Source organism: Neltuma alba, unplaced genomic scaffold (assembly GCF_004799145.2).
Source record: "Neltuma alba isolate B1F8T4 unplaced genomic scaffold, ASM479914v2 tig00002970_pilon, whole genome shotgun sequence".
In the NCBI taxonomy this organism is placed as follows: domain Eukaryota; kingdom Viridiplantae; phylum Streptophyta; class Magnoliopsida; order Fabales; family Fabaceae; genus Neltuma; species Neltuma alba.
Window position 1 is genome coordinate 1 of NW_021633086.1, and position 25,895 is coordinate 25,895.

At 32.4% G+C, this 25,895-nt stretch overlaps 3 protein-coding genes across 4 annotated transcripts; 1 reads left to right on the top strand and 2 right to left on the bottom strand.

Annotated features, from left to right (window-relative positions):
- Positions 1–1,035: 1,035 nt before the first annotated feature.
- On the bottom strand, positions 1,036–5,027 carry LOC114739909 (probable LRR receptor-like serine/threonine-protein kinase RFK1). 2 transcript variants are annotated; one of them, XM_028928013.1, is made up of 12 exons: positions 4,763–5,027; positions 3,639–3,813; positions 3,381–3,452; positions 3,142–3,210; positions 2,984–3,055; positions 2,641–2,712; positions 2,457–2,528; positions 2,296–2,367; positions 2,104–2,175; positions 1,920–1,991; positions 1,763–1,834; positions 1,036–1,110 (listed from the first exon to the last, which is right to left on the bottom strand). In XM_028928013.1, exons 1-12 carry the CDS (start codon positions 4,854–4,856, stop codon positions 1,038–1,040), a joined length of 987 nt encoding a protein of 328 aa, XP_028783846.1. In that variant the 5' UTR covers positions 4,857–5,027; the 3' UTR covers positions 1,036–1,037. The 2 variants fall into 2 exon arrangements, with proteins under 2 accessions (XP_028783846.1, XP_028783847.1); XM_028928014.1 differs by having other exon boundaries at positions 1,062–1,110; positions 1,730–1,834.
- Positions 5,028–15,194: 10,167 nt separating this feature from the next.
- Positions 15,195–18,663, top strand: LOC114739911 (seipin-2-like). Its single transcript, XM_028928016.1, has 2 exons — positions 15,195–16,421; positions 17,930–18,663. The coding sequence occupies exons 1-2, from the start codon at positions 15,195–15,197 to the stop codon at positions 18,419–18,421; spliced, it is 1,719 nt and encodes a 572-aa protein (XP_028783849.1). The 3' UTR covers positions 18,422–18,663.
- Positions 18,664–21,302: 2,639 nt separating this feature from the next.
- LOC114739913 (nodulin-26-like) lies at positions 21,303–23,844 on the bottom strand. Its single transcript, XM_028928018.1, has 5 exons — positions 23,737–23,844; positions 23,415–23,639; positions 23,122–23,319; positions 22,766–22,827; positions 21,303–21,743 (listed from the first exon to the last, which is right to left on the bottom strand). The coding sequence occupies exons 1-5, from the start codon at positions 23,842–23,844 to the stop codon at positions 21,521–21,523; spliced, it is 816 nt and encodes a 271-aa protein (XP_028783851.1). The 3' UTR covers positions 21,303–21,520.
- Between the last annotated feature and the right edge of the window lie 2,051 nt (positions 23,845–25,895).

A 25,895-nucleotide genomic window follows, 5' to 3' on the forward strand; every position in this document is an offset into this window, starting at 1 on the left:
TATTAGAAGATTTATTCATTAGTGTGCAGATATTGTAATTTATAGTATAATCATAGGTACAAGGTATATTTCTGACATTATGAGCCATTAAAGCCTAGATTCCTCCTCTCTCTTGTATGTAAATCGCCTTCCTCAGGCAAATTTCATAGTGATTAGTAAGGCAATTTGGCAAAGTTGTTTGTTAAAAAAGTCTAGACAGTTATCGAAATAGGAAGCTGCAAAGGACTAGTTAGAAAGCATTAAACAACAAATATTGGGATGGTCTAAATACAGAAAATGTCAATGACAACTTGAACAGATATATTAAAAAGTATGCTAATATAGACACATAATTTTAGATAATTTGATTGATTTATTTTAAATAAACTAGATCTAATCAATAAAAAATACTGTTGGCAAAAACAATTAATAAAAAATACTGCTTAAAATTGCATTTGAGATTTCCAACACAAACTGTTTTAGTTAATATTTCATTTCCATGCAGGGCCTCGAATAAATGCTAGATTCCCAAAAAATGGAGGTTTCCCCATCATGGTCAGAAGATTTATCGCATCATTATCTTTGGCGGGGTACTTGTTATGAAAACCAACCATATATTTCATAACAGTAAGAAGAAATCATAAAAGCATCAGGAGACATGCAAATTTCTTTTCTTGTTATCAGAGAAATCAGAGGCCCGGTTCAAATGAAAAGTTTGGCACAGTTTTCAAACTCGGTATTGGCCCATCAATGGATCAGAGGAACTCCAATTAAGTAAAGAACAGGCCGACAGTGAAAATGATCAATGGAAATTTAACAGGTACAAAACAATCCTCATTCATACGGTGAAAACTTCAAAATTTCAGGGAGACGAGGAGCAGCTGCCCTTACTTAAATCTTAGCTTTGGTGACAAAATTTCTACTCATGAGTATTATTAGAGCAATGATTCAGACCCTTCAGTATATCCATAGCACCACATGTAAGCAAGTGATTATATCGATTGAGAGAGAAGTCACTAATCTTTAATGCCATGCACATAGACTTCCGGGCAAAATACTTACACGAATTTAAGATGCTTTGCATTGACAGTTGTTGCAATTTCCCCAACTAACTTATTAAAACTGAGATCCCTGCAAGAGTTGAAATGATAAATTAAAGTTCCAATAATGGAAAAAATTCAGAATTAATGGTATGTGAATATTTTACTAATTTTCTTCTATCGAGAATCGGCATTAATGCATGCAGTATTTGGTGTGGCATTCTGGAACCAAATAATAGAAGTCTAAAAAATGACAGAAACAGAAAAAAAATTCTTTTACTAGATTAAGATTTGCATGATTCTGCTTCCTTTGTCTTACAAGAAATAAGATGCTAAATAATATCTTTTGACAGTTGCCTTTGTTCTCTTTTCACATTCCTTATTTCTCTCCTGTATCTTATTTTTTCTAATTTTTTTGAAAAATATAACCTATTTATTTATGCATTCATGTGCCCCTCCCTTTATACATTACAATTAACTTGAAAATATAAAGTACTCCATATGACAGTCTGACAGTCTGACAGTCTTGAAATCACTAGTCACTACATTTAGCCCAACCAAATTCCATATTTCTGTTTCAACTCTGATGATATGCCTAGTAAAATCATGGAATCAAATTGATTGCTTGATTAAATTTTCAACACAAACATAGGATGAAAGGAATGGTGTTTTTGCATTAGTATTTGTTCCATTGACCAGAACTTTGAAACCTTAAGTACATAAGATTCAGACGCTTTACTCACAGCATTTCCAAGTCCTGCATCGTCCAGATGTAGGCAGGCAGCTCCCCAGTAATATTGCAATTTCTTAAAACCCTAAATTAAAAACCTGAATCACTTTAAATTGAACATTGTTAAAAGCAAAAAATCTATGATCTCAAAAGCTTTGCCCAAAACATACAATTTTATCAGTGCTGTCGTGTTGCTTAGGGAAGGAAACTCCTGACTTGGACCACCTATATCACTAATTCTCCTGTGCAAATTAAAATGTGCCATCATGAGCAAATTAGCAATATAATGAACTAGAAATAAAGAAAAACGTTGGGGGGGGGGGGGGACAAAACAAAAGGAGGCTCTTTACTCACAGTTGAAGTAAATTACTTAGAAGAGATATGGTTGATGGGATAGGTCCTTCCAGTCCACTTCCGTGCATTTCTCTTGAATGAGGTAAAATGGGATAAGAAAATAAAGGAGGAAATAAGCCTAGTGCTGGATTATCTATTTGTCAAGAATTAAACCACACAAAAATAATCAAGGAAAAAGAAATTCAAACTCACAGTCGTTGAAGTAGTTTCCAATTCTGGATGAAATTAGGAATTGTTCCTCTGAAATTGTTATCATTTATCCTACTGCAATGCACCACAATATTATATTCATCAGAAAACTATCATTATTTATTTCCTAAGAAACACACTGAAAACAATAAACAAGAGCATACAAATCTGTCAAGTTCTTTAATTGAGCAAATGTTACTGGTAAATGTCCTGAAAGTTTATTGGATGACAGAATCCTGAAGCAAGTTGCCAATATAATCCATCAGAATAGAGTGTTTAATCTTCGAATGTATTCCAACAATAAAACATGAGAATTCCAGAAAAAAGAAGTCAAAAGTGATGCCTTACAATGTCTGCAGGTTAACAAGATTTCCAAGCTCAGAGGGAACAAGACCGGAAAATTGGTTTGATTCAAGGCACCTGATGAGAAATGCGAGAGCAATTACAAAGTATAAAATTCAGAAATTCATGATAATAAAGTAGGATAAACACATTAATGCATTGCAGTTTTCTTCGTTATCTAGCTAGCTGAAAGGGGAAATAATGCACATGACTCTGAGACCTAGACAATTAAAGCTTTCAGTTATAAGAACAAAATAATGGTACAGTCAGAAAGTTTCATAAACTGAACTTTGATCAACATGAGTTAAGAAAATAAATAAATGAGAAAATCTCAAGCTCAGTAACGCACAGGTATGTTAGAGACGTCATCTTTCCCAGCTCCTTAGGAATCTCCCCAGATAAACGATTCACAAGAAGAGAGCTGCATGATATGTCACAGACATGAAGTTCGGTTAAAAGAAAAGAAAAGCAACTGAGTAAAATTTACAACAGTAGATAAGAACCTACATTGAAGATAAATTCATTGAAGTCCATTCCTTAGGGATTGTACCATTTAGGTAATTGAGAGCAAAATCACTACAATGACAGAAAAATACATGTCTCAAAAAAGGGGCTATAATAAAGTATTGACACTACCAGATATCCAGCCATTCAAATCAAAGCTAAAATAATTCTTAGTGGAAAAAGTATAGGAAGTAAATTTGAATAGTAAGCAAGCAGTTAAGCATTTTTCACGGAGCTCATACACTTCTTTAAGGTAAGGAAGCTTGACCAATTGAGGTGGAAGCACACCAGGAAGGCTGTACCCCTTGAGCGAACTAAAATATGAAAAATCAAACAAAAAATATTATCACCAGACAAATCTTCAAAATTCAAGGTCCATAATATTGCCACAAAAATCAATACGGTAATTAATTATTTAAATGCTCAATCAGAAACGCATAAAACAATGAATCAAGTACTTAGAAGTTAGAAAAGCTGAGGACAAGATAAAGGAACTTTACATGCTCACAACATGACAGTTAGTGCCATTTTCCGAAAAACATTTACAACCAATGCTGCTCTGTGATCCACTGGGTGACACTGGTGTCAACCCCACCATTTCAATTTGACAAGAGTTTCCATCAAACTTCCAGTAGGTTGCACCCATTGTACTAATAATTTCTTGAAGAGCATCAACTGGATGACATTTAAGGTGGTATAAGCATGACATAAAGTTCTATGGCACGAGAAAATAAAACAATTACAGGTAACGTGAGGATTAAATCAAAATTGACATACCCAAATTATGAAATCAGCCTCAGGCATTAGATTTACAGCTAATATTACCAGATAGAGCTATATTTTCACATATTCAATATCAGTCCCACTTCACATATACAATAAATTCGAAAGACTCACCAGTTTCAACATTGGCACATTAATACAGATCAAGCTTAATGTATTTAAGATACATAAACATGAAGTAGTCAAACAAAGTAAATTAATAGAAAAATAGGAACCAAGTCTGCAATTTTACTGCACATTGAAAAGTTTAGAGTCACATTTCTAGGCTGGTAAACAATTTTGAATTAAGGAAGAAGTATGTTGCAACAAAAAATGAGGTGATATAACATAGTAAGCTTTCAACCTAACCCTGAAGGTAAAGAGAAGACCAGAATATCACTACCCAGATGATGACCTACAAGATACCGTAACTCTCAAAGACGATGCTTCAGCCCAAAAATTTACGCGACACACAGAACAATGCAAGCAAAATCTAAAATATAAAAAAATCGGTAAGTCATTTATTAATATAATTTAAACAGAACAAACAACTCTCAATATTATGCAAAACCCAGACTAATAACTCTGGAGAGCAATCAGCTTCAGAACCAAGATTTTAAGGTATGCCTAAATATGAGATTACGAGCAAGTATTTACAATACAAGAACAAGATCAAACTTTTAAGGGTAACATAAAGCTTAGTAAGATGTTGGAGACAAAGGCAGAAAGGAACCAAAGTGAAATCTCAGCTCAATATACCAAATAGCGAGTCCCAACATTCAACATTAACCAGATGGAACCGAAACTACAACGTTTCAAAATTTTCCTCTTCTACCACACTTTCTCAACAACTAAGGCTTACCTTCTTCATGGGGCAGCTTTGATTCTGCATATCTAAGCCATCTGAAAGAACTCAACGCAATAATTAGGAAAGCAAAGAAGTTCCTTGCCAGCATGCTGAAATACTCAGCCTACAGAATATTGCTTCGTGCAGTTACAAGCAGCAAACACCATATATGAAAGGCTAGTTGTTTTCTGCAAAGTTGGTATCTTTTGGATTATGAGCTAAGAGAATGTGAAAACCCAGATGGGAAAGATAATAGACATGCACGTATTGATTTTTAATTTATCGATGCCAATCGAAGAAAGTGAAATTTCGAGTCTTGACCATGGAAACGTCAAATTGAGTACGCAGTAGAGAGAATGTAAAGCAAAGCTGGCTTGCAAATACCACTACTGTTATTTATTATATCATTTCTATACTATATAAATGATGGTGTAACAGGATTCAATGGGAATCTGAATTTGAAGATTTTATTACAAGTAGAATTTTCGAAGTGCTAAAAATTCAATGAAAAACTCAAAACAGTGTGACATTTGCTGACAAAGCCCATAGCGAAGCTAAATGGAGTTTTCCATTGCATTTGGCGCAATCTGTATCTGTGTGGCTTCAGGGTTGTGGCGTGGGCCCCTTGTTCTTTGACTATTTTTCGGCCACCTTCTTTGACGTATGCAATCCGAATTCTCCAGCATTTAAGAAACCTTCATGAAGGTATAGAATGAGAAATATAATTGATACTAATGAGACTCAACGTGTAAATTTAATATTCAGATTTTGTTTGGTAAAAACTGGGTTAAGCAAAGAAAATCATTTTTACGACGCAAATATTTATTTTCATCTCACTATTAAAATTAATCAAATAAAAAGTACTATTAAAAAATGTATATTTAATCTTTTAATGTTACATAAAATTTCATTTTCAACCTTTAATTGTTAGTTATGTTTGTAATCGTGACTCTGGTAAATATCTTCTATCCGGGTGGGGACATCCTTTTGTACTTGTTCATGGTGAGCGATATACTACCTCCGGTCTTTAATATAATATCTTATTTGACTTTTATTTTTGTCTTAAATATAAGATTTCAATCCACTTCGTTTCTCATGTTTATTCATTTTTTTCAAGATAGTCTTTATAATAATGGTAGTTCTAACCAATAAACTTGATTGACAGGGATATTTTAGGAAGGACAATACTTATTTATTACAAAGAACTAACTTAACTTATTTCCCTAATCTACTCAAATCAGTCAACTAGCTTTTATATTTAGGACCAGAGGTAGTATAGTTTACTCAAAATAAAAATTTACTGTCATAATTTGTTTCTAAAATTTATAATATTTTTTTAAAATATTCATATTGATTGACAAGAATTTTCATCAAAAGTATATGATTAAATATAATAATTTAAAAAAGATTAATATATATTTGTTATAGATAATTAACTTAACTAATTTCTTTAATTTCTCTAAATTAGTTATCTAACTTTTATATTAAAGACTAAAAGTAGTAGAATGAACCAAAAATTAAAAATAATTTTATGGAGTTAAAACATGTATTACGATTATGAATTGAACATACCAAATATAGTTATCTTCTGATAATTTAAACAAACCTCCTATTTTCCTTTGTCTAAAATGCAATAACAAAATTTTAAAACACAAATTAATTTTGATTATAATTTTAATATATAGGTCAAATCGATTCGTTAGGCCGATTTCGTGAAGGCTTTCGAGTTGCCGTAAGAGCATGGGTCATTCAAACGTAAAAAGCTTTTCATCTGTGTTTTGATTGAATTACTTTTTATTATATGTGTAATACTCGAATGGTGTGCTCAATTATCCAAAAAAGAAAAACAATATCTCCAGCTTGGCCAATGGGTTTGTAATTTAGTGATATGAATATTCTCGAATTAAATCGGAAGCCGTAGTTTTGATCTCGTCAGCAACTTTATGTAATTAGTTTTTTTTTTTTGTGGAAATTTTATGTCATTATTGTCACCTCTTTAATTTGACAAAAATATCTCCAGCAACAATAATTAATTTGATACATCAATCCATTTTATCGGCCAAATTTATAATTTTATATCTAATTTATTCATATTAATAACGTCAATCCATTTTATAAATAATTAACTTAATTAATGTTTTAAACTATGCAAATTAATTTATTCCCTTCAGTCTTTATTATAAGGACTTTTTAATATGTTTCATATTGTCCAGAATATTATTTTCCCCCTTAAAATAATGCATATAATTTTCCCTGTTTATATAAGGTTAATAAGTTGATCTGTACAAAATTAAATGCCAAAACTCACACACTAAAAATAATAAAATTATTTAAGAAATAGATAATTACCAATCAGTCAACATGTCTTACCCACGGGGTTGTTGATTTGACTATGATCAGTATTAATGTTGAAAATTCTAGCGGTTGTCCCAATTAATTGACAAATTGAAGACAAGTTTAACTAAATAACTGGCTTTAGATTAGGAAGCTGTCAACAATTTGATGTTTTGCGAATTCATGTAAACAATTTGAATCAAATCCTTGCATGGATATTTTTAAATAATATTTTCAATGGAGCAAAGTAATAATTGTAATATAAATTGGGACATCAAATTGTAATATCGATATTTATTATAAGTAGGAAGACGATTTTGCATTGTATTATAACCTAACTAATTAAGCTTTATTGTTTAAATACTTTTTGCTGTAAGATTTGACTACTGAGCACAACAATCAATTTGTACAAGGAAGATGGAAGCCGACAGAGATTGTATATAATAATTTATTAATAAACTCACTTATCTTTTTTAATTTTCACATTCAACTTGAACATTATTTTGATTATGTGCACAAAATTCATTCTTTGATTTCTTTTATTATTTTTTTTATCTATCTCTCATTTTGCCAATAGTTTATAAACAAAATTTCAAGGCCACTATCTTTTTTTTGGGGGCGGGGAAGAAAGTAATTGTAAAAGTGAGAAAGGATTTTGCACATGTTACATATATTTTCTTTTGAGAAAAAGACAGAAAAATACTATCTTAACTTTATAATGACCAGAACATCTGCTAAATTTGCAAAATGTCATTTTGGTCACATGAGACCAAATTGGCATTATTATATCAAATGAAAAGACCAAATTGACCTTCCTTTTAAATATTGTTTTTAAAGTATTACAGCCCCACTGGCCGACTGGTCGCTGGAGCTCCGGCAACGGCAGTCACCGAAGCTTCGTCGGTTGGAAATTTTTTTTTTGAAAATTTGTAAAACTTTAGTATAACAGTTAACAACTTTTGTGACGTTATTAACAATTTCAGTATAACAGTTAACAACAGGTTTTCTGAAAAATTCAACAAGTTCCGGTTGACAAAAATAAATTTTTTAGAAATTCTTACAATTTCAGTATAACAATTAACAACTTTTGTAACGCTATTAATAACTTCAGTATAGTGGTTAACAAAAGGTTTTTCGAAAAATTCAATAATTGGACGCCAGAACTCCGGCGATCAGAAACAATTTTCTTGAAAATTTTTACAACTTCAGTATAACAATTAACAACTTTTGTAACGCTATTAACAACTTCAGTATAGCAGTTAATAACAGGTTTTCTGAGAAATTCAACAAGCTCCAGTGTTTGGAAATAATTTTTTTGAAAATTTGTACAATTTCAGTATAACGATTAACAACTTTTGTAACGTTATTAACAACTTCAGTATAGCAATTAACAACAGGTTTTTTGAGAAATTCAACAATTAGTCGCCGGAGCTCCAGCATTTTTTAAAATTTTTTTACAATTTCAGTATAACAGTTAACAACTTTTGTAATGCTATTAACAACTTTAGTATAGCGATTAACAACAGATTTTTGGAGAAATTCAACAATTGGTCGCCGGAGCTTTAACAGCCAGAAACAATTTTTTTGAAAATTTTTACAACTTCAATATAATGATTAACAACTTTTTTAACGCTATTAACAACTTCAGTATATAGCGGTTAATAACAAATTTTTAGGAAAATTCAACAATTAGTGGCCAAAGCTCCGGCGACTGGAAACAATTTTTTTTTAAAATTTTTATAATTTCAATATAACAGTTAACAATTTTTATAATGTTATTAACAATTTCAGTATAGCAGTTAACTATAAGTTTTTCAAAAAATTCAAAAAGTAACATTTTTATAACTTCAATAATGTCGTTAACAAGTTCTGTAATTTTATCTACAACTTTAGTATAGCATTTAACAACAGTTTTATTAAAAATTCGAAAAAATGGCATTTTTATAACTTTAACAACTACTTTTTAAAAAAAAAAATTTTACAATTTTAGTATAATGGTTAACAACTTTTGTTTATCTATTAACAACTTTGATATAACAGTCAATAACAAGTTTTTGAGTTTGTTAATAGCATTATTGAAGTTGTAAATATGTTATTTTTTGAATATTCTGAAAAACATGTTGTTAACCACTATACTAAAGTTGTTAATAACGTTACAAAATTTGTTACTGAAGTTGTAAAAATTTTCAAAAAAATTATTTCCAGACAATAGAGCTTGTTGAATTTTCTAAAAAACTTGTTGTTAACTGCTATACTAAAGTTGTTAATAACGTTACAAAATTTGTTAATTGTTATAGTGAAGTTGTAAAAATTTTCAAGAAAATTGTTTTCGACCGCCGGAGCTCCAGCATCCAATTATTGAATTTTTCCCAAAACCTGTTATTAACCGCTATACTGAAGTTGTTAATAGTATTACAAAAGTTGTTAACTGTTACACTAAAGTTGTAAAAATTTTCAAAAAAAATTATTTCTGGACACCAGAGCTTGTTGAATTTCCCAAAAAACTTATTGTTAACTGCTATACTAAAGTTGTTAATAGCATTACAAAAGTTGTTAACCGTTATATTGAAGTTGTTAAAATTTTCAAGAAAATTGTTTCCAACCGCCAAAACTCTGGCGTCCAATTATTGAATTTCCCAAAAAACCTATTGTTAACCGCTATACTGAAGTTGTTAATAATGTTACAAAAGTTGTTAACTGTTATACTGAAGTTGTAAAAATTTTCAAAAAATTTATTTTCAGCTGCCAAAACTTGTTGAATTTTTCATAAAACATATTTTTAACTGTTATACTGAAGTTGTTAATAGCGTCACAAAAGTTGTTAATCGTTATACCAAAGTTATAAAAATTTTCAAAAAAATTTTTATGACTGATGGAGCTCCGGCAACCAATTGTCAACCGATGAACAGAGCTCCGGTGACTGCCATTGCCGGAGCTCTGGGGACCGGTCGGCTAGTGGAGCTGTGATACTTTAAAAACAATATTTAAAAGAAAGGGCAATTTGGTCTTTTCATTTGATATAATAATGCTAATTTGGTCTCATGTGACCAAAATGGCATTTTACAAATTTAGTGGATGTTATGGTCATTATGAAGTTAAGATAACATTTTTCTGTCTTTTTTCCTTTTCTTTTTTGGTGAAAACACGTCATTTATGCTTTAGGGAATAAATGTTAGGGTGATTTATTTAGCGAAAAAAGTTTAATAATGAATGGTTTTTTTTGGGGCCAAGTTGGTAATGAAATAACAAACCACTATGAATTAGCCAAGGACAAATTTGTTTAAGCATTAAGAAAAGTTTTTTAATGAAGGTAAACATAAGAAATTTGTTAGGAGAATTAAAAAAAGTAACGTTTTCAACTTTTTTTTATACACATATATACGAAGCACTATTAAGTACTAAATATAAGTATTTATCTCAACAGGAATTCAAATCTTAATTTGCCAAAAGCTAATCTTTCCACCATATTCAATATTCGTTGATTTAACTAATTTTGAAGTGTTTGGATGAAATCAAAACTATAATTTTAAAAATATTTTTATGACATACAAAGTAAATATGTATAAAAAAATTCATCTTGATTTGTCAAAAAATACTTTTAAAAAATATCTTTTATGATATCCAAGCACTTTTTATTTAATAAGCTAATTAGTCCGTTTCAAATGACTTGTTCCTTAAGTACAGAACAAGTGGGCGCAAAAGGCAAATTCAGCAACAGGAATGCATAGGGTGGTTGCTAGACATCACGTGAATTCAGAAAGGGAATCAAGTATATCAAAAGCATAACAACGTGTCTTATTTTATGGGTCACTTTTTTTTAACCTATTGTGAATTTATATCACATGACACTAATATGCTATATAAATAATTAATTCTTTAGTTATATTATTCACTAATAGATTTCATCATCACTATGCCCAGCTTTTTTGGCTTAGAGAGAACTCATAAGAAAAGCACACTTGTATTATATAAGAAAGTCGATACAACCCCTTCTGCCCGTAACTGAAGGCAAAGTGGGGCTTATATAGAAGTTCGGGGCCACTATATGACAAAGGCCTAATAGTACACCTCATTATGACGGGTAGACGTCATTATGACCTGCCATGATGAGACGAAATAGACTACAGAACAAACTACTTTATTTAAAAGTAGATGGCGACATAAAGAGGGAATCTGACGGGTCCCGCTTTATCTTCAGAGGATCTAAAAAGGAGATTTCCTGATGATGATGTTTCTTAGTCTTTATAGATAGGCTCATGGCTAGGGGATAGGTTCATGGTGCCTTCTGGGTCAGGATCATCTGAGTCATAGTGTCTCCTTGTGCAGTAGTAGTCTTCGAGCTCTGGCTCGAGGTCATCTTGGTTAGGATCCTGAGATTCTCCTGCAAGGAATGGAAGTTGTGACTGGAAGCTTGGCTGAGGAAGATAAAGTCTTTCAGGTTGAGTGAGTTGAATCTGTGAGTCTTCGTCATAAGGATCCTCGGAGGCTTCTTTTTCAGGGCGCCAAATGTATATGTTTTATTTAATTCTTTGGTCATAATTTTGTTCCACTTTTTTTAAGCCATTCGACACCCCTTTTTTTACGGGAAAAGGTGTATGTTTTATTATTTGTTATAAAATTTAGTTTAATAATTTTTTAGTTAAGGTGCTAATCCATCAATGAAATATTTGCGAAAGTGAATCTAGTACAAATATCTGTTAAGGAGTAACATTTACTTGAATGCAAAAGTACCCTTAAAAATTCTAAAAGTAACCCAAAAATATCACAACTATTTATTTGATGAACAAATATCTGTTAGTTTTAATGGTTGGCCTCTGTTTTGAGCACTTTAACATGGAAACGAACATTATCATATGCACAATTATGAATATTTTGTGGGTACAATTTAACTCATAACTCGTTTTTTAAGTAATATTCTTATCTTCTTTTTCTTTTCCACGTATCCAAAGTAATATTAATTAAATATACGGCTGTATATTGAAATAGAAGATTACATTTGCGAATTATTTTTTATTAATAACAAATCGGTAACAACGATAAATACTAAAAGCCGTTCGAGTCTCAATGGAAGGCTGCTAATGAAAGAAGCATGAAAAGATAAATGCTTCCAAAAGTAAACATATGTTGTACCAAACCCAAACTCCTTATTGTTATGTGACCAGAAAACGTACGTGATCTTCTTGTCCGTAGGTGGCGTGCTTCCACTTTTAAGTTTCAACACACTTTGCCAAAGTGTTCAGTTCCTAGTCACTAACAATATATTTTTTCACATATATTTTTTCCATTTGCCAAAAATATATATATGCACGATCTCTTATCATTAATGTAAGAGCTAATTAAATAATTTGAGTAGATTAAAAAAATTTGTTGAGGTATTTATTTATAATAAATAGGTGTTGTCTTCCCTAAAATGCTCTTACTAATCATGTGTATTACCTATAACTATAACTACGACTTAATAAAATTCTTAATATACGCAACTATTATAAGAGCACGAGGACTACTCTACAAAAATGGATAAATATAAAAAATATAGTATATTGAAGTCTTATATTTAGGATCAAATTAAAAATCAAATTAACTTTTATGTTAAATATTAGAGGCAATATATATTTTTCGCATTAAAGTTTTTATATCGTTGTTCCACTTTTCTGCTGGCCGCCAACCAAATGGTGCACAGTAACATTCTCTTCTCTTTGTTTAAGTTCTTAATTAGCCATCTGAGATTATTAGCAAGATGAAATCCGTAACCTCCTCTTTATTAAAAAAAAAAAAAACTTTCATGTCACTAGACTAGAATTTAAAGAGCATTGTCCAATTCTTAATCGTTGAAAGCATATCCTTTATCATTGTTCCACAAATTAATCTTTTTATACTACTATTATTATTTTATCATCTTAACATTCCCTTGTTTTCTTTGCAACTCTTTTCCTTCCAAGAGCCGAACAAGATTCAAAGTCCTCCCTTGAAATGCTTAGAGTTGTTTTGTGTTTTAAATTGGAAAAAAAAATTTCGAAAAGGGGTATGGCCCAAGGAAGTTGATATTTTAAGCCCAATTATAGGAGTAGGGCCATTAATCCATTATACTCTCCGGGAAATCCAACTCTCAGTCTTTCGTTATCCCCACCGACAAGGTAATAGCTTTGAGAACGAAACAAGTGCAACTGAGTTGGGCCTAACCAAAAAACAAAAAAGTCTTATAACGTACAAATCAAGATAAAATTAGTACAAAAAAATGAAGATAAAGTTTTGTTGGGAAAGATGCTAATACTACCTCCGGTCCTTAATATAACATCCCATTTGACTTTTTATTTGGTCCTAATTATAAGATCTCAATCCATTTTATCTCTCATATTTATGTATTTTTTTCCAAGATAATCCTTCTAATAATGATAGTTCTAACCAATACACTTAATTAACAAGGATATTTTAGGAATGGTAATACTTATTTATTACAAATAACTAACTTAACTTACTTTCTTAATCTTTTCAAATAAGTCAACTGGGTCTTATAATTAGGACCGGAGGTAGTATTTAAAACTTCACAGTACCTCAAACTGAATTGCTTTCAGTAGAAAGATACCTGTGTGTATAAAAAAACTGAAAATGATTAGCCAATGGAAGTTGGATTTAGCAAAATTAGTTGATGCTTCACAAGGTCACGTTGGTTTGAATATCTACTTAAAAAAGTGTTTAAATTTAGTATCCAACAACACCTCAAATATAATTACCTCTAATAAGATAATACTTGTATCTATCCAAAAAAAAAAAACCTCTTCATGCCTTTGCTTGGTTCTTGAGTGGTTGAACGTTTTATCCATATATATATATATATATATATATATATATATATATAATGTCATAATATTTAAATTTTTATTTTTTACTTGTTTAACTATCCAATTTTTCAGTTCTTCAATAAAAATCTAAACAATATAGATTTAATTTCTTTTGCTTTTGAATATGTAATACATAAAATAAAAATATTGTTAATGGCAAAGTATAATAGTTGGCAAAGGAAGTAGAGTATAATAAATTAAAAATAAAAACATTTACAATTAAAATAAATAAATATTACATTGTTTTATGCTTAAAAGAAGAAAAAATTATTAAAATTATTTTAAAAAAGTATTTTAGTTTGGTCCAAACCAATTCAAATTGGCATGCCTGGTTCCCATTCAAACGCAGCAACCATTAGACCTTGAAGTAACCAAAATCCACGGCTTAAGATGAAAAATCGATCCTGGACATTTCTAAAGAAAAACAAAGAAATTATGATGTCGTTGTATGATTTGAAGACACCAGTACAAATTGATCCAACATTGAAACTCAGAAGCATGAGAGTGACGGTGGCTCATAACTTGCACAAAGAGATAGGAACACCCACAAAATTCAATGTGCATTTCCAAGCATCATCTTACATTAAAGAATTTTATAGATTAGAGGAGAAAAAAAGCATGAGGTATAATAATACCAGGAAAGCACTAACAGGATTAAGCCTAATAGAAAAAACTACTCTCTCAAAATGTGATGAATCAATCCTTACTTAAAAAAGATATTCACATTTAGTATTTGATAGTACCTTAAATATGATTGTTTTTAATAAGAAAATAATAAAGAAATTGCATTTATATGATCCTGATTAAAAAAATGTTTTGAATGAATATTGACATATTCATATATTACTCCTTCTAAGTTAGTTAAGTGTTAGATTTGATAATATCTCAATTTATTTTATCTAATATATAATATAATGTTATACATGAATATTTTAAGAAAAATATATCACATATATTAATAATTAATAACTTTTCAACTTTTTAATCTATTTAAGTTAATTAAGTGGTTTCTATGTTAAGCATGGAAAGGGCAATATATTGATGATTATATATTTGCAATTTTTTAAAAAAATATGATTCTTGTCTTTAAATGCAATCTTTTGATGATACAGAGCACTCATGAAACGATTGCCCTGCCCTCAATTCATCGGCTGACGAACAACACATTTTTTATTCCTTTTTCCAACGAATTTGATTGATGCTCACAATAGAACCAGTTGGGAACTTGACAAACCCTAGCCAAATCTCCGATTCTGATTGCCATCTTCAATTCAATGGACCCTCCTGATCCGATCCATGAGGACGACCGCGACGTCGTATTCTTCGACGCCCTCGATGAGTGGCCCTCGGGCCAGGACTCGCCGGAATCATCTACTTCCGCCTCCGCTTCCGCTATCTCTGACCCCCAGTCCATTTCGTACGATTCTCGACATTGGCAACCTTCTTTGGCGGACAAAATACGACGCCGTCCAAGTCGCCGGGGGTCATTTGGTCGGAGAAATTCTTCCATCGGCTGCGAGAGCGATGCGATCAATAAGGCCAGGTTGAGCTTCATTAAGCAGCAAAGTTTTAAAAATCCTGCAAATTTGGATGAAACTGTGAATGAGAGTGTGGTTGAGAAGTGCGATCCAATCCAAGAACAAGCCGAGTCCTCTACGTCTACAAATGAGCCGAGGGAAGAGAAGGATAAAGAATCAACCATAACAGCTGCTCCTGAAAATGATGATACAGTTAATGCTATAGCTGGCTCAGGTGCAGAAGCGGGCATCTCGTCACCGAATTGTTGTCCAGTCGGTGATGACACTGCCTTGGGGGCGGAAGCGAGCATATCGTCACCGGTTTGTCATGCAGTTGATGATACAGATGAGTCGGACGATGAAGCGGGTATCTCGTCACCGAATTTTCTCGAATTTATAGCAGGATTAGTGATTAAGGCTATTGGGTTTCAAATCCATTTGTTCGTTACGTTTACAACTTATCCTTTGTTGTTTCTATATCATTCTTGTATGCTTTTTATCAATCCATTCCGAACAATAAGAATGGCCAAGGGACTTTTAATGAGGATTTTGACCAGAGCGTCGGATGGTTTTTGGGGTTGGGTTGGTCCACCAATTCATGGAGTTATTGGGAATGGCAAGCCAATTGGGAACCTTGCCTTACGGTATGGGTGGGGCCTCTTGTGGTCAATCTATGTTTGTATCGTTTTGGTCAGTCTGCTGGTTTCATCCCTTGTAACTAGTGGGTTTATGATGAAGTTCTTTTTGGAGAAGCCAATTCATAAGAAAGAAATTTTGAATTTCGACTATACAAAGCAGACACCTGTTGCTTATGTGCCATTAATGTCATGCACCGGCATTGGCAGTGGTGTAGACTCTGAGAATAACGTTGAAGCTGGTAACCGGATGGAGGCACGAGTTATACCTCCTAGACACAAAGTACAGGTCACTGTTTCATTAGTAGTGCCAGAGTCTGAATACAACAGAAATCTTGGGATATTCCAGGTAACTGTCTTATTTAATTCAGTATAACAAAATGTGGTTCACGCTGAACTTTTCTGCAATTTTCCCCATCATTTTACCTCGCCATTCTTAAGATTTACTGGTTCTAATCTGGAGGAGGGACGGAGAAAGGGGCTAATTTCTACTTAGACTTCTTTTGAAAAACCTTTTTTTTTTTTTTTTAATAGTGATAATGTTCGGCTTCTTACCTGTAGTAAACTAGTTAATTTATTATGGAACATAGTTAAGAACCGAAGGGGAAAATTTGTTGTGGAAGGGGAACAGCAGTGTTATTGTGCTAAGCTAAAACAGTAAGTAATGTGTCTGTTTGTCCTTATAGCCTGTGCGTTCATCACTGAAGTTACAAATAGCATTGCTGGACAAGGGGTGCTAGGGTTTCAATTCTGATCATGTCTTCAGGCTGTATATTATTGGACAATGTGTGTGTGTCTTTTTTAATAGCAGATAATGAGTTTGCTTCTCCTTTTGGATCTATAGGCTAATTCAAGGAAAGTCTTTGGTTTAGTAAAATGATAGCAAAGTCCTCCTGTTCTAGAAAAGGCATATTCTAGTTGAGGATGGGGGGTGAGAAGGGAGAACCAGGGTGGCGACATGCTCAACATTGAAAAATCGCATAATTGGTGATCGTAAGCAATGAGGATAACCTTTGGAAAGACATCTTATTTGATAGGGAATGAATGGCTTTATAGTTGGTAAATAACTACCGCAAATGATGATTAATTTCAAAGAGACATTTTACAGTGATGTGGAGTAATGGGGAGCTATGATGTGGCTCATATGCTATTTGTAGCCACTTGTGTGGAAGCTCCAAGGGATTCTGGTCTGCATTCTGGATTTTAACTCTGAATTATTTCGATCTCTATCCATGATTCCGTGTTGTTAATAGACAAATTTTATATGGTCTTAAAATATTTTTTGACTGAGTCCTATACTTTAATTTGTATGGAGCTCAAAGTTTCCATATAATCACGGCTCAGTATAGCCATTGAACTCATTTGAAAGGAGTGAAGTGGTTTAGAGGCAATTTGAAGTGCCCTTGTCTAGTTATTAAATTCAAATAGAGAGGTGGGTTCTTCTTAGGATATCTCTTCCATGTTCGAAGCTTTATACTCTTCCATGAAGATTGTGCTAGTTATAGATTACAACAGTTCATGTGGGTGTTTGTTTACATCTTTTCAAGCTCTTGGATGTTTCACCCTGTCTGTTTTGTCTCCTATGGTTGACTCTGTGTTGGTGAGGTGTTGGTGATTGGTGTATTTGTCAAACGAACAACACCTGAATCGACTTTTGTCAGAATCTATATGTTTCCAATTTTGACTTTGTGCTACTGTTCAAATCTCTTAGAAATAAATTTATTTTTTCAGCAGTAACTTTGTGCTGACTAAAAGCTTGCTGTTTATTCATAATGTATATCATAGTTGGATGATTATAGTTCGTTGCTTCATTGTGCTTGCGTTTAACTGTCTTATTTGATTTCTGTTCTTTTAAAGGTGAGGGTAGATTTTCTATCTTTGAATGGGAAAACCATTTCTAGCTCAAGCCAGCCAGCCATGTTAAGATTCAAAAGTGAGCCTGTCCGCCTAGTGTTGACTTTTCTCAAGATGGCTCCTGTTCTTACTGGGCGCATATCAGAAACTCAGAGTCTGAATGTGAAGATAAGAGGTTTCATTGAGAAGAATGATTTGCCTACTTCTTGCTTAAAAGTGACTCTGGAGCATCGAGCAGAATATCGACCTGGTGCCGGCATTCCTGAACTATATGATGCATATCTAATTCTGGAGTCAGAACTTCCCTTTCTGAAGAGGATTATGTGGCAATGGAAGATGAGCATATTCATATGGATCACAATGGTAGCATTCATTTTTGAGGTACTCTTGCTTTTATTGTGCTGTAGGCCTATAATTTTTCCCAGAATAAGACGAAGGGGTGGTTCTCCTCCTAGAACAACTGCCCAAAACAATCCTCCGGCAGGAAGTGGATAGGTACTACCTGCTTTCTCTTGCCCATTTTTTCATTAAATTCTTTTCCAATCAATCTGTACATGTGTACTGCAGGTTATGTATAATAAATTCTAGTGTACATGACAAGTTTCAATATGATCTATCCACGAGTCGCACGTTCAAATCAAATCTAGACATATGCATGTATGTACACCACACCACACAAGAATTTTTTGGTCATGTAATGTATAAATGTCAGAAATGGAACCTTCTTTTCATTCTTTAGTGTCGTGTAGAAGCTATTATGGAATTTTTAACTTATGCGTTCATGTGCTAATAAAGCTTTTTAGACATAAAAATTGATCAATTACAAAATTTTTACTTGAAAAGTATATTTTGATGAAAAATGTTTGCATGTTATGTACCGTGTAGCGTTTGGAAACGAGTGGTGTGTTACTGAAGACGTTTTTAGTGTTAGATATTTTTGGATCACTTTCTTAAGTTACTGGTGTATAGCAAACATAGTTCCTTGCTGATACAAATGATTTTCGTTTGTTTCCAATGTATTTGAATTCTTTCCTCATTCCTTCCTTTCATTTTAACTCCTCATCTTGTCCTTGCTTTTGAATCAAAAACTGAACGGCCAAGTATAAAGCAATTATTTTGAATGATATGGGTTAACTTGTTCTCTCTCTTCTGTTGCAGATTGTTAGTTTCTGAGGCTTGCATACAGCAATTCTACTTGCTGAATGTAATCCCCAGAAAACAGTATGAAGCTATTATAACATAAATAAATCTGAAATGTTAAAATTTGACCTGACTAGTATACTACTTCCGCTTTTTAATATAAAAGCTAGTTGATTAATTTGAGTAGATTAAAAAAATTAGTAATGTTAGTTATTTTGAATAAAGATGTGTTGTTTTTCCTAAAATATCCTCACTAATCATGTATATTGTTTAGAATTACTATTACTATGATAAGGACTACCTTGAGAAAAAACGAATAAATATCAGAGACAAGGTGAATTAGAGTCTTATATTTAAGATCAAAATAAAAATTAAATAAACTCTCATATTAAGGAACAGAAGTAGTATATCTATAAACTATTAAAATAAAGAAATCAATGAATGAATTTGATTAAAGGCCAGCCATTTAATTTGTAATCCAATAGTAAGAATCGAACGAGAGGAAAATTAAAAAAAAATTGAAAAAAGGAAGGGGGGGGGGGAAGGAAGGAGGGAGGATCTAAATTCTAATAATAGAAACGGCACAAGAATATTACGGCAACCCGTGACGTGTATCTTTTCCTACTTTATGTGCTTTATTCGAAGCTGACGCGTTTTAATTAAGCTGCCGCCATCAACATCCTTTTCGTCTATGACGCGGATCCTTCGCTTTTCATCATCTAAAGTTGCGGTGTTAAACCCTGACTTGAATTAGTCAACTCTTAACTCATCAACTGTTAAAAGCAAAATAGTATTCATCATTTAATACAAGTTCATCCATCCCCACAAATTCACATGACTCACGCCGTGTTTGAATTTTACTCTCACGGTTATGCATTTAGTGCACAGCCTTCAGTGATTTTTTTGTAAGATTTGAATCCTCTCATCACTAATTCGTATCCATGAATACTAGTACTTCCTAATATTAACCAACAGAGAGATAGAAAACTTAATAAATATGACTTTTATTATTTGCAATGTACTAAAAAGCAAAAACCAGACCCACCTCTCAACTGGTCGGGCTAATAGAATAACTGTTAGTAGATCAGGTTAGAGTTAGTCTAAGAGTCAAACTGATGATAAATAAAAAATTTTAAAAATAATTTAAATTTTTATCATGCTATCCAATGACTAAATATCAATTCATTAAAAAGTAATCATATACTTATAATTTCTTTCTAGCCTTCCTTACAATTTTTTTAACAAATTGATGTCATAGTATTAATGTATTATATTACCAAAATCACGAAATATTTATCCTAACAAAATATCAAAATAGATATATGATAACAAATATTCCTATTCACAATCACTTAATTATTAAACTAATAATTATCAATAGCTTAAAAAAACATCGAGAATGACGTTATTTCTTTTCCATCAAAACATCTTTTTTTAAAATAATAATAATAATAATAATAAGCAACAAGCTTAACAAATCAAACTAGTTAGGTTAACTGGGTTGCTCTTGAAATGATCCGGATTACTCCAGATCACCTTAGGTTAAAATTTCTCAGTTCACAAGCACTTGATTGGACCCGCTTGGTTTGCTATTCTACTTTATCAGTCCGGTTTGATTTTCAATACAATGATAATTCCTATCCCTTCTTTTTCCTATTTATTTCATCATGACGAATTATTTCTATGAAGAAAGCATTAGAGGATGACAAAGTCTATCCCTTCTTTTTCTTATTTATTCATCATGATTAAGTACTTCTATGATGAAAGCATTAGAGGATCTAAGTTATTTTCATCATTCTATCGTTTTTTTTTTCAAGTTTGTTGATTCTTTGACTTGATTGATTCAAGGGCAGGTTTGAATGTTTGATTGATAAGTATAATTTTCATTAACATTGTAGAGCCCTCGTTGGATCAAACATTCCGTCTGAAATCAAACTAACAGATCATTAAATTTTAATTTAGACAAGAAATAAAAACGAAAAAAAAAACATTTTATCCACTACGCATTATTATATGATCTTATTTACTTTGAGCTGCCAATTCCACTTTTTGGGTGTTCAATTCCTCTTTTTACGTGAAAAATGAATGGGCAAACAACCTTATCCATACCTCCTTTAAAATGCACACAACTTAATTCTCTTTTAAAATTTAATAATTTTTTAACTTTATTCTTATTTAATATACATTATATTTTATAAAAATAATGTCAACCTAAAGAATGAAATATATATTCATATGAAAAATTTATCTCTCTATTTTATAAATAGGATAAAAAAAATTTATTCTATGTCCTATAAACGACAGAGGAGTATAGAATAAGAAAGGATAAGATTTTCCCCAAAAGTTTCCTAATTATTTTCTAATAATCTTGTATCTACGTACAACTTTTAATTACAAGACTATTAACAACAAAAGCAGTGATTTGAGGACCTATTATCAACCAAATGATCAAAATCACTTTGAGGAACCACAACGGTTTGAAGCTTTGACAAAAGAGGCCATCTTTGTGATCTCTCCTATTGGCTTGTCGGTGTACCTTATCATGTTGTACACCCATGCACCCGCCACTGCTCCGGCCACCGGCGCCGTCATGTACACCCATATTCCTTTGTATTGGTGCCACACTATCGCCGGCCCTAAGCTTCTTGCCGGGTTCATTGATGCCCCGGTCACCGGCCTGTCAATCAAACAGACATAGTAAAATGAATACCATGCCCATTACATATAGGATTGTTTGATGGGTGTTAAGAATTTATAAATCTGCATTAGACTAATTTATGTCCTTAATATAAAATTTAGTTCACTAATTTGAATGGACTAAAAAAGTTTATTAAGTTAGTTATTTGTAATAAATATGTGTTATCCTTTATAGAATAGCCTTACTGATCATGGGTATTAACTAGAATTATCATTTGATGAAACATTTAATATGTGCAACTACTCTAAAAACTACTTTAAAAAGTAGATAAATATGATAGACAAAATAGATTGAGATCTTATATTTAAAACTTAGTTAAATATCAAACTAGCTCTTATATTAAAGATCAGGGTGATATCATTTTAGACCCCAAACAAATAATTTGTGGCCAAATGTATGACTTTGGTCAAACTAAGAAACCTTAATCCCTCCTGTCCCTATTATAAACTTTAAATAAACAATTTGTGTATGATAAGAAATCAATTAAAAGCAATAAAAAAAGAAATATATTTTCATTTTTAAATGATCATCATAACAGATAAGAAAAAGATGAAAAAGAATGTATGAAAAAATTTAATAAGAGTAGCAGAGAAGGGAGAATAAATTAAGGACAAATTTTAAAAAATACATTATATGGTTAGAAAAATGCAAAATAAAGCTTATAAAATTAACAAATTTAAAGCCTATTTATGGGACACAAGGTATAAAATTAATGAAGGGCAAATCAGTCCATACACACGCACAAACAAATTTGTCGTCCAGAGAGAGAGAGACCGAAAAGGTGGGGTGGGACCCAGGGGGGCCCCCACCGTCCCCATCGTCTTTTCTTGTTGCATCAAGGGATGGCAACAGATAATCCAAAACCTTTCATGAATCATCATCAGAAAAAACGAAGCTTTTTCTCATGAATCTCTTTGTGGTCAAATACGTAATGAGATATCAATTTGAAGCCAAAAAGATGATTGCGTGGAATATTAGGAAATGGGATAAGATTCTAATACCCGGCAAACATAACATTCAGCAACACTGTTGCCCCTATGGCGATACCAGCCAGCTCACCAATCTGGACAATTCAGAATCACCACACAGAACATATTAAAATCTCTAAATAGAATGCAAAACAGAATATTATTCAAAAGCAATTTTTAATACGCTTCTGATGTAACCTTCATCAAGCATGCCACCGAGGGATTCAAAGCAAACAGTATATTTAACCATATTTAGTCAATTTCAGTTCCATTCTTTAATATTTCACCACAGACACAGCAGATTATCAACCTCATTCCCTCTGTTATCTGCATCTACATATCAGACTACTTAACAAACCAGAAAAAAGAAAAGAGAACTCTGAGATTACCGCTCTGCTATCTGTGGCCACCCCAGATATGACAAACATGAGATAGAAGGTGATGATGAACTCGATCACAAAACCTTGAAGATTCGTCCCAGCAACTGATGTTCCTGGGAACTGGTCGCGGCTTCCTTCAAATATAAGTCTCAGAGTCCCACTCGCGAGGGTCGATGCCAGAACATGAACCGATACATAAGCTGGTACCTGCAACATCAAAATCATATATATGAATCAGACAACAATTTAACTTCATTTCACAGAGGACATCGATGAATTAAGGTTAAGGTGCGATGATTAACCTGTTTGAGGGGAAAACGTTTCGTAGAAGCAAAAGCGATAGTGACGGAAGAATTGAAATGAGCACCGGAAATGTGACCAAGGGAATAGGCAAGAACCATAACAACAAGACCCCAGACAATGGAAATCCCAGGTTGCGTTACTTGGTTGTCGTAGCCCTTGTTCACCATCACCGCTGCTTGGCCGGCAAATATCAGAAAGTATGTCCCCGCGAATTCTGCCACCAACTGTAAATAATCAAATACCACAACCTCAGATAGGTTAGCCAGCGTTTTGGGGAGATTCAAGTTTGAGACTTTTGAGAGAGAGAGAAGGAGTACGGACCTTCTGCAAGAAAGGGACCGAGATGGAGATGCCGGAGTCTTCATTGGACTTGTCATTGACGTTCAGAACAACGTCGTGGGTCCCATTGGCTGCGGACGCCTCCGCCATCACCGACTATTACAGACGACGACGAAGATAACTTCCAGAGAGAGGGGGGGGGGGTTTTGGGGTGGTGGGTATGAGTGTGAGAGAAAGGAGGGAGGACGAGAGGCCAATTTATAGGGAGGGAGGAATCCCAAAGGCTATGGAGATGGAGATGACTGACTCCAGCTTTTGAATGTTGTTCACTCTGACTGTTCCAAATCACACCTGAAAGATCACTCTATTTGCCGCGTAAATTGAAAAGAAATTAAAAGACAGGGAAAAGATGTGAGAATCCGATGTTTGGAGAAGGAAAGAAAAGTAAAACGGGGGAAGGAGAGCGGGAAAATGAGGGCTCAAACCCATGACCTTTCTCCGAACTTTGCTACACAAATACAGAGAGATTTTTTTTTTTTGGGTTGGGGGCCGGGGGGATTCTTCTTCCACTTTTACCCCTGCACCTCGCCGTTTTTTTAGAGAGAGATTCACCACCACTTCCCCACCCAATCGGCCAATCCTATCGAGGGTGTGTTTGGATGAAACCAAACCGTGATTTGGAAAAGTGATTTTGGATAATAGATTTTGGAAAAAATAGATTCTGTGAAGAATAGATTTTGTAAAAAAGTGATTCTGCGAAGTGAGAGTGTTTGGATAATTGTTATCAGAAGCACTTTTTATATATACAAATTACTAAAAAAAAGACATAAGTTAATATGATAATTACAGAAAAAATAGATTTTATGATATATTTTAATTTGAAGGAATAAAATTGTTAATAATATGTTTTTTACCAACATAATTAATAATACATAAGATAATATAATTAATAAATAATTAATGTGTATATATATTTATAAAATATAAGATTAAATATATTTATAAAAAAATATGTTTATAAAAAAATAACAAGATACATATCATATAGGCCCTCACACTCTCCCTTATTTCTCCAAAAAAAAAAATTTTGCTTTTTCCAAAACTATAGTTTTGGAGTCAAAACCATGGTTTTGACCCAAAATCATGGTTTTGGTTTTTGGAGGGGGTGTTTGGGTAGATTATTTCCCAAACCATGGTTTGGGTCCTCAAACCATGGTTTGGGGTGTCACCCAAACACACCCCGAGTCAGTTTTACAAGTATGAAAAATATATTTTTTCCAATTTATTTGGAAAAATAATTTTAAACATATATCATTTGCTTTTTTTTCCTTTCAATTTATCAGTGTCACGTTTGACCACTTTTTATTCTCCATATTTTTTCTTCTCTCCTCTCCTCGATTCAAATATGAGGATTGATAACATTATCCATTCAGTTTTATTTCCTTATTTTTTTCTCAATTTTTGTCCTCATCCAAACAAACTACTAATGCACTTTTTTAATGAGATTGTTTGCAAGCTTTTCGTGGAATTTAAATCCTCTCATCATCAAGAGGTAACCGTGAAATACTTACTAATATAAGTAGAGAGATAAAAAAAAATAATAAATCTCACTTTAATACTCCTCTAGTCCTTAATTTTTAAAAAAATTAGCATGATCTCCTCAAAATATATTTATGCAATATTAAATTATATATTATATATTAATCTATAAATTAGAAGTCTTGAAAACATTATAAAATATGAATGATAAAATGAATTAAGATTTTTATATTTAAGTTTAAAACTAACTTTCTAATTAGCTCCTCGAGCATAATATTTATTTGTTTAGAAGTGAGATCCAATACTATATTCATGTCCTTCTTTTTCTTTTTTATTCCTCATGATTAAGTACTTTTATGATGAAGACTTAAGAGGATCAGAATTCTTTTTATCATTCTATGTTTTTGGTTTGTTGATTCTTTGACTTGATTGATTCAAGGGCTCGTTTGATCAATATCATTTTTATTAACATTATTGCGTAGTCATAGTTGGATCCAAAATTATTCTCTCCAACTTTCTCTCTAGTTTTTATCATAAATTGTTTTTAGAAAAAAAATTTTGGTCTCAAATATAAATCATTTAAGGAGTTATTAATGACTAATTTTTAATTTTACTCATATTAAAAAAAACAGTAAAAAAAATGTATAGCATATTTTTTAATG